We start from the raw sequence: 15000 nt of genomic DNA, 5'->3' as shown, positions 1-15000 counted from the left end.
CCCTCGATGAATTGACAGTGAAGAACTTCATCCAGCGAGCAGCACAGCATGGTGCATTTAAGTACTGATATTCTAGCTACTTGTTGATGAGAATCTCACAACAACAACAGCAGCCGAGGCATGGTCACCATTCTTAACATAACACAAGTTTAAGGGGCGGACAACGAGGGTCAGGAATGCGATGGTCAGGGGGGTGCTGACGACGATAAGCTTTCTTATGGTATGGGACATAATGGTAGGGATATTGGGACGTTTTTCTCAAAAAACAAAGTACAAGAGTGGAAAATATATTAAAAGGTGTGTGATAGTGATAGGGCTTATACTTAAAAAAGTGACTTGAATCTCCTGCTTTGACAAAATAAAAGTGTACATGGAACTATTGTACTTTTTGTACCATTGGCTAATATTTAGTAGATAGGGCAGAAAAATGGTATATTTGATCGACGGAGGGAACAATTTATTTCCGAATCTTGTAGCATCTGAAATCCTGGTCTCCATGTGGGTAGATGTGTTTCAGCCCATGAAGTATATAAATGTCTACTGATTCACTTTTCTTCTGATTCACTTCTACCAATTTAAGTTGCATGGTTCACACGCAATTCTCACATTCCCTTTCTCCAATGAGGTTATGTGTCATAAGGCAATATTCAAGAATGTGGTCGTGGGTGGCCCTGACATAATTTACCAGGCAAGAACCACGTGGCAACAGGTGATAGGTATTTACAGCCAGTTATTATGTAGGGCACCAGACACCAACACCTAAGGTGGGGCAGTTCTTGGTTATGGCCATTTTTCTTGGGTGTTCCAGTCCGAGGAATTACAATTTGGTGGTTTCTTATGTGCTTTGTGTTTTGCTTTATGATTTTATGTCATATGTTTTTGATACCAAAGATAATGAAATAAGATAGGAAACTCAAGTTTGTATGTGTTTTGTTTTTGTTGGAGTAAATGAGAAATGTTTTTATAAGATTTGAAAACTTGAGTTTATAGATTGTGTAGATCGTAATGAAAGTATCTGAATTAGTAGTTTTCATTTCTCTTCAGTCATAGCAGGTGCATACGAAGAACTATGAATAGGCAACAAAAATAAAAATAATTATACTTCACTGAAAAAGTGTAACGAACTTATTTTCCATCCCCGTTCATTGATTTATATAGGTGTTATGAACTAGTCTTTTGAAATGCAAGTCATTTATATTCACCTTGATAGTTTTGTCGACTTCCTATTTTGTTAGATATCTTAACATGTTTTACAGTCACTTTTTTATCCCTGCCTCCATATATGCCTCCCTTCTGGGTAGAAGCAAAAGTGATAAGGGTTGCTATTAATTTTTTATTCTTCTTTTCTTTGAAAAGTCATTTCTGGACATATTTTGTTGATTTCACATCCTTTCCATTTTGGAAAGTACTTTCTATCTTTTTTGGGTTAGTTTTTTGGTTTGTTTTTTATGGTAAAATAGCTATTGTTGGTCCTTTTCAAGTCAGTTCTTTTATTTCTTCCTTTGTGGATCTTCTTTGGAAGGTTAGTCAAAGGTGAGTCAATCAGTGCTAAGGAATAGTTAGGGGTTAGTAATAGAGGCTTTACAAGTAGTCCTTAATAAAAAAAAATTCTTTCCTTTCTTTTTTTTCATTTCTTTCCACGAGTTTTGATCAGCATCATTTGTAAATGGAATAGAATGTAGGGTTTATCATTTTGTATTGTCGTAAGGTAGGTTTATTTTGGTACTACCGTTTCTGTGGTTGTTTGCATCAGATGTTTCATATTTTTCTTTTCTATCTTTTAAAGGAATGAATGAATTGTCAAGTCTTCCATACACAAGAACATTGTGTGTAAGAGTATCAATGAAAGTACTGATGACTTACAAGTTTTCAGGGATTGTGTATCAACAGGATGATGCAAATATTTCCAATACTTTGATGAAGATATGAAAGCTTGTGAAGACTTGTGTTGCAGCTTGATTTTCCATTCTTGCGTTTTAGTGGCTCGTTTATCTTTTTCTTTTTCTTTTTTTTTTTTTACTTCCCTTCTCTGAGTCATATGCAGGAAAGTTGAGTGGGTGGTGCTCCATGGCACAAGGAAAGCAGCAGGGGAAATAGAGGCTGATCAGATGCCCATCATAGGTGCTAACCTGAAAATTTTTAAAGGACAAAAGGGTTTATATTTAAATTTCACAGAATTACAGGAGAGATTTTTGCTCAAATGTTAGTGTAAGAAGAAGTCCCAGAGTATGTGAAATTTCAGACTGAAAACAAATTTCTGATCCATAAGTAGCTGTGTGTGTTGAGATTCTTGTCAACAAGTAGGGTATGTCTGACTGTACCGGCAGTGGTGGAGAGATTTGATGATGAAGATTTCCGGGCAAAGCTCAAATAAGGCTTTGTGGAAGTGTTTCTAATGGTAGTGAATAAATAGTGTGACCAAATGTATACTACTAGTTCTACTTAATAAACAAGAATATTTTTGTGCTTTTGTGCAATATGAAAGACATTATACTGGTCCGTGTTCAGTCTTTCAAAGTAGCCTATAAAATATGCTGATTGGAAATTCTTAAGGTTGCAGTAGCAATGTGTGAAAACATTTTTGAATACTGTTTTTTGATGATATATGTGTTTAATGATTTATATATGTAATTAACAATATGGCTTAAAGGCCAGTGTAGGAATGCTATACTGCTGTAATTGGCAAAAAGTAAAAGTACTCTTCCAAATCATAAAATAACTTGCCTCAGGGTTTATACACACCATAAATATTTTTCTTTCATGTTTTGATCACTGTATGTATGTAAATATACTGTAACGATGAAGAACTGCAAAAATCTTCCATTCAAATGACAGTAACAAATTTCATGGTGTTTAAAAAGAAGAATCTAGACCAAGCCCTTAAATATTGCCTAATTAAAATGCTGTGCATATAAAGGTGAAATGTAACTGAATCGAACTCTTTCAGTCTGTCAGGAATGACCCAGTTTAACCCAATCATGATGGAAGTCCCCAGTGCCATACCAAGCAACACGTCAGGGTTTATGCAAGGTCAGCTGCTTGAAGGAAAAATCAGCAGCACAGGAACATAAAATTACCCCAATCTCTATGCTCTTGGTTGTGGCATAAATTTTTTTTTCTCCTATGTAATAAGGCTAAACAGAGGCTGTAAGCCTACTTTTGAGGGCCAATTCCTTCTTAATGAGTGCAGCTAGGGCCAAAGAAGTGCACAACTGTTTAGTGTGCAAAAGTTTTAGCAGGCTTGACCATGCATGACATGACATCATTCCAGCATGTGGGGGAGTTCTACCATGACGTGATTTGACGTCATTTGCATGATTGGGTTAAGAGGGACTTCTGTGTGTCAAATCTCTAAGACAAGTTGCTTTATGGCAGGAAGGTGTGCGGCCTAACTCTTATTATTGTGCAATTTAGGCAATCATCATGACTTTTTATCAGAGGAATTTAAAGTCTAGTGGTAATTTAGATGCCATTTGTATTCATAAAATTGTTTATTATCCTGCTCTTTTCTCTCTCCCTCTCTCTCCTTCCCTCATTCCCTCACTCTGTCCCTTTGTCCCTCTCCCCTCTCTTTCCTGTCCTTTCTCTCTCCCTCCCTCTCTTTCCTGTCCTTTCTCTCTCCCTCCCTCTCTTTCCTGTCCTTTCTCTCTCCCTCCCTCTCTTTCCTGTCCTTTCTCTCTCCCTCCCTCTCTTTCCTGTCCTTTCTCTCTCCCTCCCTCTCTTTCCTGTCCTTTCTCCCTCTCACTCTCATTTTACTTCTTTTCGTTATTTAACATGGTCTTTTCTTTTTCTGGTGAAGAAAGGATAGGGTGTAGATATGTACTTGCAAACATTAAGGATAATTGCCATATCTCGGTGCATCTCAAAGACATCAGATTTAGGACATGGCTGTGTTGCCATGAATAGTTAAGCAGATGTGTAGTGGCCATCGGGCTTGTGCTAGGAACTGTTGTGGGATGTATTTCAGATAGAAGAAATTGAGACTTAAGTCTTAGTGTTTTCTCTCTCTCTTCTCTCTCTCTCTATTATGGTGTGTAGGAAACATTCTCCACTATACCTGTCCATTTGAACTGTAAGGATACAGTTTTAACAGTAGTCTTTTCTTGTTTTTGGGCAGTTTTTTTTTTTTTTTTTTCTCCTCTCTCTCCTGCTTTTCCTTTAGGAACGTGATACCTCAGTTCAGTTATGCAGTTACTATTTTTTTTTTTGATACAAAGAATGAAATTAACTTGAATGAATAAAAACTAGAATGTGAATTATAATCAAGGGCAGATCAGGTCTCCTACTGTAAGACAAGTGATTCATGCAACATTGATCTTGTGCTGACATTCCAAGTGAGGATTGTGCATGGTTATTTTTCTTAAAGGGTCTTGTACTAATTGTACATACATGCATCTCTATATATACACAAATGGGCAACCATTTGTACATTATTTTACAGGAATAAGACACAGCTGTGCTTGTAGATGCAGGCACTTTTTTATTTATGAATCTTTCTATAAATTAAAAATAAGGAATATTAAGGGATTAACAGATCTTGCAAAGCATTTTTTTTGTTTTTTTAATACTTAAGAGGTACTATGTGTTGTGATACTTATTTATGTCATTGTTATCTTTATGCGGTTTCCCTTTATTTTAATCAGATGAATTCCACATTTATTACAGACTTTATCATACTCAACAACCCTGCAATTCATTTCCTTTGTTTTGCACACCACACTTGCCGAGCCTATAGGGGTTGTGATACATTTCAAAACACAGGTAGTTTTGTGTTCAGTTCCTTTTGATACTTACTTTTTGATATAGAAAAGTAAATACTAGGAATTCGTAAGGCTTGAATTCCTATTTTACATAGTATGATATTTTCTGCAAGCAGTATGATATATATTTCTCCCTGCAGTGTTTTTTCTTTCTGCTGTGTTCTCTGTTTTCATTGTTTAGCTTTAGGTAACATTTAAATCAGGTAATATTTAGGTGTTTTCTGTTAAATCAGTATTGGGCAATTTTTTGATTGATTGAAACAGGCATGATTTATATATATTGTTTTTCATCCTCTTTGTTCAAAGGAATGTACAGATTTATATTGACTTTTTAATATAAAATCATGCAAGAAATTAAACTGTATGTAAACTTTGATTTTCTTTTGATCTGATTAGTAGTGACATTGGTTATTTTATTGAACTTTTCTAAGATTTACATTGTTTCTTACATAGGCTGCAGCTGAAAATAGATTAGATGTAGTGATACACATACAGACACTCCCATTCACATTCATCTCACAGGTACAGGTGCACACACATGCATACTCACTCATATGATCATCATCATTATTATCATCATCATCGTCATCATCATCATCATCATCATGTCCCATATTCACACACAGTTGCTCTAACTCCCAAACTTTCATTTTCTTTGCTTACCCTCTCCTCTCTTTTTACAAACTAATTGTCGCTAACAAACAAGTACTCGTGTGTGCATGTGAGGATGTATTATGTAGAAATATTTTTATTATTGAGATTCTCTTAGATTTCTCCTATTTGACAAAAAACAAAAAGTGTGTAGCCTATCAAAATGTAAAAATATATATACAATGTAACTTGTCAGAATTGCAGATGTACTTGATATAAATGAACATTAATTAATATCATTCTGTGTATTTTTATTTAGATAGCCTTTTTATGTAGCAGTTTAAAGATATCAAAATTTCTAGCAATTTTACTTAACCTTTGTCAATAAAGTTGTGTCATTTGCTTGTTAAGACCACTACTTGCAATCTAACTTCTTAATTTTAGAAGGAAATTGTTAAAAGTGCTTGTAGCTTTGCATTTTTGCTCAAAAAGTATTTATAAATAAAAAGGTTTAGAAAACTCTGGAAGGTTAGAATTTTTTTTTTTAATAATGATAAAGTGGTTTTAGTGAAAATTTTACCTTGATTCTTGTGAGAACATATGTTCAAAAGTTGAAAGAAAATACCAATTGAGTTTATGAAGAAATTAATAAAGTATTGATCTCATAAAAATGAAACTAAAGTGAAATGTATTGACCTATACAAATGAGGACAGTTTCCTGCAAAGGAGATAAGCCTAAAGAAAAGCATGTGACACCACACTTTATCTACTTTAAATAATGTGAAATTATATGCTTTTCTTAAAATAAAAAATCTGATATGTACTTGATATGTAAAAGGTGTATGCTTAGAAATATTGAAGTTTTTAAGACTACCAGTCAAGTCATAGGAACTATTTACTGTAGCAATAATGAATGTCAATGCAAGTAACATGATGATTTCACATTTTATAATATATCTCTTGCAGTTTACTATTTAAGAATAAAAGACTGAGTAATGTAGATGGCCTATGAATTTAGATCTATAAAAAGTTACATAAAACTTTAATAGAGAAAAGGAGAATTTAATCTATGAAAGGAAAAGTCTTCACAAAAATTTATGTTTGATTATCATAAGGGCCTGATTAGCAGGTTGCTGCCTTATATACTGAATTTGGTTATTTTTTACAATACATCAAGTATATACACAAGTACAACCATACATACATCAAATATGTATACAGACATGCATATAATTTATGTATGTGTATATACACTTCTAGTGGGCTCCACTCAAACAAAGCAAGATTTCGCAGTAAAATAAAATTTATCTAAATTTGAAGTTGCTCACAAACTTCTGGTAAGTTGTATGTCACAAGAGTATGTAACCTGTGTTAATTTTGTTTCGAGCTCCAGTAATTCATGAAACACAAGGAGAGGCACTTTTTTGGTAAAAATAAATTTCTGCAAGGTGGAGGCGTGTGAATTTAGGTTGCTGGAATAGGCAGAAAGAAAGAAAGAAAGAAAGAGAGAGAGTCAGCCATCATACTCTGGTTCAGTGTGGTCATTCACAAGAAGATGAGCAAAACATCTCCCATGGATCATAGATCCACATCTCTCTTGCCCGTCTTAGCGAAGGTCTATGAGACAATTCCGGTTAAGAAAATGAACAGCTTCCTTGATGAACACCACCTCATCAGTAACAGGTAGTTCGGCTTCATGTCTCAGAGATCTGCGTCGGACCTCCTCCTCCAACTTACGACTGCCTGACAAAATTCCCTCGATGTCCTAATGAAACATGTCATTGCACTTGACATAGCCGGTGCATTTGACAGTGTGGCACAAAGACATCATTGCAAAGTTGAAAAGCCCTGCTGATGCTACTTGAAGACTACCTGCTTGGAAGAACAATGCAGGAAGTGGTAAACGGTCATACATCTTCTAAATTCCCAGTCGGGGCAAGCGTCCCACAAGGCAGTGTCATCGGGCCATTGCTATGGAATGTCTACTTCAATGATATTCTGCAGTTTATACCAAACGCCCATGCCTTTGCAGATGACTGTACTTTGTCTTTCACCTGTAACCACTTAAGTCGAAAGGACTTCCTGCGTGGAGGTGATTGTGAGGTAGGGGAAGAGGGGGTGGAACGTTTATTCTGTCTGCTGCGGGTAGTACGAGGAGGGAGAGGGGAAGGTGGTGGGGCTGTAGTAGAGATTGGAGTGTCTGGATTTAGGATGGCAAAAGAATTTGACTGGGTAGAGATTGGAGTGTCTGGATTTAGGGTGGCAAAAGAATTTGACAGGGGAAGGTAGGAGGTAGAAGAGGGGAAGTTAGATGGGGGGGGGGAGGTTTAGGAGGGTGTACGAGCTAGGGGGGTAGGGGGTAGGGGGTAGGGGGTAGGGGGTAGGGGGTAGGGGGTAGGGGGTAGGGGGTAGGGGGTAGGGGGGTAGGGGGGAGTTGCAGAGTGAGCGACATTACTAGAGTATGGGGGTAAGAGAAAAACCTCGTCGACGAGCCTCCTGTCTGGCTTCACGTAGAGTGAGTCCAAGTCTGAATCTGAGAGTTGCTACCTCAGACTCAAATTTGTAGGTGGGGCAGCCTCTATAAAATACATTATGGGGGCCGCCACAGTTTGCACATGTGCGTGATTGTACAGAGCAGTTTGATCGAGTTTGGCCAGGTTGGGCACATAGCGGGCATCTGGCTGTGGAATGACAGTGTTGGGCTGGGTGTCCTAAACGCCAACAATTTTGGCACTGACGAGGAGGTTGATATGGTCGGACAGGTAGGGATTCCCCACCTATGTAAACATTAAAGGGAGGGTCATGTCTACGGAAAGTAATTTTGGCAATGTTAATGGATTTCTTACGATTTCCTCTGGGAGGAATGGAGTAGTAGCATTGTACATATGTTGCATCATAGTCTGTGAGACAAGCGAGTAAGTCCTCTCCACAATCTGACCATTCTTTGTCATGGATTGGGCAATTTGTTGGGGAGATAGAGACAGTTCCAGTGCAAGTATTGAGGGTTGGATGAGGTTCTGTAGGGATGGGATTACCACATAGATCAGTTAGTTTTGTTAATGCTATAGCTTGGTTTTCAGTTATTACTGTGACGAGACGGGAGTAGTCGGGTCGGCTACGGAAAGAGACTTTGCCTACTTGTTTTTGGAGGCATTGCTGGAAGAGGAGGGTGTTTTTAGAGTAGGGAGCTGTGGGAGGGATCACGAAAAATCGGTCCCATTTGGCTGGGCTAAATAGAGTATTTAGGATTCTTGTAGAGGTGGGGGTAGTAGAAGTGCGGGGACGTGTGGAGGAAGGGGTAGGGTAGTGTTGAGGGAGGAAGGGGGAGGGTAGTGTTGAGGGAGGGAGGGGTAGGGTAGTGTTGAGGGAGGGGGGGGGGTAGTGTTGAGGGAGGGGGGGGGGTAGTGTTGAGGGAGGGGGGGGGGGTAGTGTTGAGGGAGGGGGGGGGGTAGTGTTGAGGGAGGGGGGGGGAGTGTGTTGAGGAGGGGGGGGGGGTAGTGTTGAGGGGGAGGGGGGGTAGTGTTGAGGAGGGGGGGGGTGGGTAGTGTTGAGGAGGGGGGTAGTGTTGAGGGAGGGGGGGTAGTGTTGAGGAGGGGGGGGGTAGTGTTGAGGGAGGGGGGGTAGTGTTGAGGGAGGGGAGGGTAGTGTTGAGGGGGGGGGGGGTATGTGTTGAGGGAGGGGGGGGTAGTGTTGAGGGAGGGGGGGGTAGTGTTGAGGGAGGGGGGGGGGTAGTGTTGGGGGGGGGGGGGTAGTGTTGAGGGAGGGGGGGTAGTGTTGAGGGAGGGGGGGGCAGTGTTGAGGGAGGGGGGGCGGTGTTGAGGGAGGGGGGGGGGTAGTGTTGAGGGATGGGGGGTAGTGTTGAGGAGGGGGGGTAGTGTTGAGGGAGGGGGGGTAGTGTTGAGGGAGGGGGGGTAGTGTTGAGGGAGGGGGGGGTAGTGTTGAGGGAGGGGGGGTAGTGTTGAGGAGGGGGGGGGTAGTGTTGAGGGAGGGGGGGGTAGTGTTGAGGGAGGGGGGTAGTGTTGAGGGAGGGGGGGGTAGTGTTGAGGGAGGGGGGGGTAGTGTTGAGGGAGGGGGGGTAGTGTTGAGGGGGGGGAGGGGGTGTGTTGAGGGAGGGGGGGGTGTGTTGAGGGGGGGGGGTAGTGTTGAGGGAGGGGGGGGGTAGTGTTGAGGGAGGGGGGGTAGTGTTGAGGGATGGGGGGGTTAGTGTTGAGGGGGGGGAGTGTTAGGAGGGGGGGTGTGTTGAGGGAGGGGGGGTGTGTTGAGGGGGGGGGGTAAGTGTTGAGGGAGGGGGGTAGTGTTGAGGGGGGGGTATTTTTAGGGGGGTAGTGTTAAGGGGGTAGGTGAGGGGGGGGGTAGTGTTGAGGGGGGTGTTTTTGAGGGAGGGGGTTGTTGAGGGGGGTGTTTAGGGGGAAAGTGTTGAGGGGGGTTGGTAGTGTTGAGGGGGGGGTAGTGTTGAGGCGGGGGGTAGTGTTGAGGGGGGGGGTAGTGTTGAGGGGGGGGGGGGTAGTGTTGAGGGAGGGATAGTGTTGAGGGGAGGTGGGCAATAAGGTTGTAAGGTAATAATCAGGGGAGATGGGGTGGTTGATGAAGAAGGTTGTGGGAGTAAAGGTGTTGAAATTGAGTATGTTGGGAGAGTAGAAAGGTCTCCTGGGGGTTGGTTGTTGATTAGGGTTGATACTGTACTAGTATGCATTGATGATGGGGGAGTTGTTGCAGTGTTCGGAGCCGTGGTCAAAGGAGATAAAGGGGCAAGCCTCATTGCCCCTAAAAGTGGGGTTACATCATTATTGGCCATAAGTTTGCCCGTTGTGCAGTGGACGGGGTTTTAACAGTTATGCCCGCGGAGATGGGTTTAATTTTCTCCTTTACTTTTGATGACACCGTCAAATAATGTGGGCGAGCCCTTTACGAGATAAGTCTTATAATACATGGGTAACTGACCACCACTGATATCATTATAAAGTCAAACCAACCTAAAATCCTAATACCATTCATCTACACACAACTTCAATATTTTACGCGGGTGGGTATTTCATACTCAGCACCTTGCGTTCCCTGGCTAAACTCTGGGGGTCTTGGAGCAGGAGACCCTAGAGGTACAGAGTCATGTCTTTGTGCCAACTGCCCCTCAGCCCCTTGGGGTTAATAGGCGGCTCGGGGGGTGCTAGTCCTCCTCCTCCTCCTCCTCCTCCTTGATATAAACTCACTGGTAGTAATATATATAGCGAAAATGCTGGGGAGAGGGGGGTACAACCTCTCACCCAGTGAGGGGGCTTGTGGAGGGCGACTGCTGGGGCGCAGAATGGGAACTAGTTACTCGTCCCGCTTGTGGCCTGACAGTCACCAACCCAGTGAAACAGAGCCCAAGGGAACCCCACAGCCTGCTACCCTCCTTTATAGGGGGGTTACCCAGGCTATCCGGTCTTTGTGGCTATGAGGGAAATGAAACGGTTGGGACTTCGGTAAAAATTCGGTAGTAGACGTTACACCGGTTGACAAGCGTATTATGGCACCGAGACTGAAGCATGCTTTTGGCTTCGTCTCTTATTGCTGTGTACGCTCCTATAGAAGTTTGCAAACTTGATAAGAAAAAGTTGTTCTACGCCAACCTCACATCTGTGACAGACAAATGTCCCTGGCGGGATATTTGCATTGGACTGGGAGATTCAGAGCAGAATCCAACTATGATCGAGATGTCTGTCGGTCCCCATGGCTCGGGAGCTAATCTCAGTAGCAAGAAAAGCCGCCGCCTCCTCCTCCTCCGGGACTTGGCTGGCTCCTTATTATCAGTGCTCCAACTTCATTATGGCACGCTGTTGTGAGTTTGGTGATGTCGATGCCCATGCAAACTACATGTCCTAAAGACATTGATGTTTCCAGTTTTGCTCGATGTAAGCGAAACTTGGACATTACCTAGTATCTTGATGCCTCTTATAAAATCCCTACGAAGGATCACGAGGTACAGTTGGCACAACCATGTGGCGAACCGACCTGTTACTTGCATAATCCAAAACCGCCAACTCAGGCTATACAGGCACTTAGCTCGGATAGAATGGTAGTAAAAAGGGTATAGAGGAGGAGCTAACAGAATGCGGTGGGGATTTGTAAAAGGGTTAACGGTATTTGGCTGTCCGATCAAATGGTGTGTGTGTCTGAGGAAGGGAGAGTAACTGTACTAGGCAAAACTGCAAAAGAGCCATTTTGAAATAATTTGAGGGTAATACGGTTAGAAATGGCTGTTGTAGAAGCAGAAGAATCCAAAGACTGAGATGAGGGAACAGGGGAAGTGATGAAGTATCGGGAAGAATGTCAGGAGGGGAGAGATCCGAAGGACATTGTTGACACGTCAGCATGAGCATCCAGCTTGGAGTGGCAAGGATAATGGGGTAGAAAGAGGGAATGGTGATGTATATGAAAGAGAGGAGAGGATGGTAGGGCGAGGCCTAGTTAGAATCCAAGAACTGCTACCTTAGATCTAAGCTTGTAGGCAGGGGGCATCTCCTATAAAATACATTATGAGAGCCACTACAATTGGCATACGTGTGACTGAGCAGAGCAATTTGAACGGTCATGCCCAGGTTGGCCACATAGATGGCAGCAGGCTGTTGATCGAGTTTGGCTGGGTGGCCAACACACCAACATTTTTAACACTGACAGGGAAGGGGTTGACAATATCAAGAGGACTCCACCAATATAAACTTCATGGGGGAGGTCATGTCTACAGAAGCTAATCATGGCAATATTGGTGTAGGACTTCCATTGGCTTCTGGGAGAAACAGTGTAGCACTGGACTAATGCTGCATCATAGTCAACGAGGCATATGAGCAAGTTGTAAAAGTATTAAGGAAGGAGTGATGTTGGGCAGGAATATATTTGTAAGTGTTTTCAGCCAGGGTAGCCTGTGGGACGATCTAGTAAATCATGGCTTGGACAGATCAACCAAAACTGTTGCAAGGAGGTAGTGATGGGTATTCCTGTGGCTGGAAGCAAAGGGTAGCTGCAGTTATGGGCTCCCATTGATTGATTTGCAATTTGTATAAAAATGACAAGAAATTTACAGGGTGCACAATCTTTGGAGTATGCAGTCAATTGCTTCAGTTTTGCTAATAATAAGTCCATGTGAACCACATAAACCCTTATCATGTGTTGTTATGACTAAAAACTGGAGCCTTCCAGCACTGTCAAAGCCTTATTTGGAACCACTAAAAACTCAATACTACTTTAATTTTGTAAAGAAACACAGTCTTTAACTGTTGAAAGTCGTCTCCAAATTTGAGTTAGTTCTTTTTTTCTTTTAAGGTTTAGAATAACTAATGCATACAAACAACCTACAAGAAGTATTCTTTATTTACAATAAAATATTCTATTTTCCTATAAATTAAAAAGAGAACAGGTAGTTAAAATTACAAGAAACTACTCCCTTGCTTGTATTCATATGGTAAATAGAGATTGGTGATTTTGAAAATGCTATAAAGCTGTAACATTTGATTGATAAAAATTAATTTCATTTGGCCAATAGTTTATAACTTTTTGTACTGTTAGAGTACATATTCTGTAAATACTAATTATTAGTACACAGAAATGTATACAGAGAGTATACAATCTTAAAAGCCTAGTGGCCAAACACAACTGTTGATACATTTAACCAATAGAGAAGTGAGTGGCCAAAGTCTTTCCACCCATGAATGAAGCAGTTCTCAAGACTTTAAATCAAATAATTTTATACTAAGATAGAAGGCCAATGTCAAAGGAATCTTTTGGGAAGAAAAAAAAAAGTATCAAAATAAAAGGGAAAATATGAGGAAGAATAAGAAATTGTGTCCAATTTTCATCAAATAAACAAGTCCAGCAAAATGAAACTACCAGTCTGTTAGGAAAATACTGAAAGGAAACATAAATAAATATGTTGTTCATTCTATGATAGATCTAAATTCATGAGATTAACAAAAAAAAAATCAAAACACAAATATACAACTAGACCACAAAAGGTAATAGATTATCACTTGGAGGTGCAAACTGACCCCGCTAGAGGACAGAATGCTCATGTATGTCACCTACTCAGTTGTATCACCTTAGAATATAATGTCTTGTAAAAAATATAATTGTAGTTTATATTGAACTCGGAAGATTAGGACCCATAGCAACCAGACTGGTAAGCATAACCAGTACATAATCTTTTCACTGCCTGAGCCATTACATGCTTCAAACTCCTTGCATGTCCCTCTTTTAGTCTTTATGTATGAATAATGTTTCTACAATTTGTAACACTTTTGCACTGGTATTTTTCTGTAATGCCAACCAAATTAAACAAAACACTTGTAGACTTTGTCAGTACAGAACATAATCTAATGTAATGTTCACCCCTTTGCACAGTCATATGCAGTGGGAATCTAACAGATAAAAAAATATTCTAGTTCTGACACTTTCCCCAAGTTTAGGGTACATCCATTTCTTAAAATAAAACACTAGTTATTCCTACTAGTGTTATACAGGATTATTGGTCATATCATGAACTGGGATTTACCTATTTTTAACTTGGTAATTATAGAAGAAATCAGAATGACCAATTTTTCCAGAAAAGAATGATAGTCACTTTCTTAAAAAAAATCAAGGTACCATACACTGACTCTATACGTTCTTTTCTAGTCTCACATACCCTAAACCTTCCCACTAAATGGGAGAGGCATTGGTTCCATGTTTATTTTTTTAATGACACAGGATACAAGACAGGTAAACTTGTGGTGTCCTCTCTGGTCATTTTCTGGGGTGGTAGCACTGGTAACCAAACACTTGTTCACAACCACCACAACACACACTCATAAAAAAGGTATACACTATATTTCACTGTGCAACAGTTTCTGCCTTTGCTATATTTTTAGCCTCTGCACTAATTGGTTGAGAGTTTAACACAGAGGTACGTGATATAGAGAGATCCACGTCCATAGGACGTGGACTACTGGTTCTCTTGCCAGATTTGGCAATAGATACTGAGGCATTTGACGAAGTCATTTTGGCTAAAGACTCAAGCGAATCACTGTCTAGGTGACGGGCTAAATCTTCCATTTGGTTGAGTTGATAAATAACTGCTGGATCACCATCTTTCTTGGTGGTAGTGCTGCTGTTGCTGAGATTAGCCTCTGCAGTTGAAGTGGGTGGGGTGGGCTGTGCTGCAGGAGCAGAGGCTACAGAGTTCCCTCCTCCAGCTCCCACTGAAGCTGCATTGCTTCCTGGAGGAGGCTTTCCATACAGCAGGGCATGAAGACTGGGAGATGAGGAACGATTGTCACGCCACGACGCTGGAACTCCACCTCCCTCTCCCTCATCAAGGAACCGGTCCATGTAGTCACTGCAACACCCACAAATAATCACTACACTCACATATAAAGCTGTGTCACTTTCTCAATCCTTAAAATTACAAACACAGTAAGAAAATTTTACTCTGTAAATTACTGGAGGACGAGAGGATATCAAGGAGAAAGGATATTTGATGATATTGAACATTCCTAATAACTAACAAACAGGGTTTCCCCTCTAAAAGAACAAAACCAAACCTGGCATTAAAAAATTATGCTAACCTACCCAAATTTAATGCTGAAGCTGCTGCAGGCAAGTATGTTAAAAAAAATATAATAATAAAAAAACTGAAAAC

At 40.9% G+C, this 15000-nt stretch overlaps 2 protein-coding genes across 18 annotated transcripts in view; one reads left to right on the top strand and one right to left on the bottom strand.

The window, feature by feature from the left end:
- The window catches only part of LOC125041903 (RCC1 and BTB domain-containing protein 1-like), an 18269-nt gene extending 15842 nt beyond the window's left edge, over positions 1 to 2427 (top strand). Inside the window, exon 11 of the mRNA XM_047637290.1 lies at positions 1 to 2427. This exon is cut by the window's left edge and continues 73 nt beyond it. Coding sequence (XP_047493246.1) covers positions 1 to 68 — 68 coding nt within the window. The 3' untranslated portion in view covers positions 69 to 2427.
- A 10253-nt stretch (positions 2428 to 12680) lies between these two features.
- LOC125041702 (mesoderm induction early response protein 1-like) overlaps positions 12681 to 15000 on the bottom strand; it is a 28227-nt gene continuing 25907 nt past the window's right edge. For 14 of the 17 annotated variants that reach the window (XM_047636900.1, XM_047636908.1, XM_047636905.1 and 11 more), the window contains 2 exons: positions 14931 to 14951; positions 12681 to 14697 (listed from right to left, as the gene is read on the bottom strand). In XM_047636900.1, the coding sequence (XP_047492856.1) occupies positions 14193 to 14697; positions 14931 to 14951 (526 nt within the window). In that variant the 3' untranslated portion in view covers positions 12681 to 14192. The remainder of the gene's footprint in view (positions 14698 to 14930; positions 14952 to 15000) is intronic. The other 3 variants (XM_047636904.1, XM_047636910.1, XM_047636918.1) reach the window with 1 other exon arrangement.

The sequence above is a fragment of the Penaeus chinensis genome, chromosome 31 (assembly GCF_019202785.1).
Source record: "Penaeus chinensis breed Huanghai No. 1 chromosome 31, ASM1920278v2, whole genome shotgun sequence".
NCBI lineage: Eukaryota > Metazoa > Arthropoda > Malacostraca > Decapoda > Penaeidae > Penaeus > Penaeus chinensis.
Note: the sequence above shows the minus strand (reverse complement) of the source record. Positions and strands in the feature narration are given on the sequence as shown.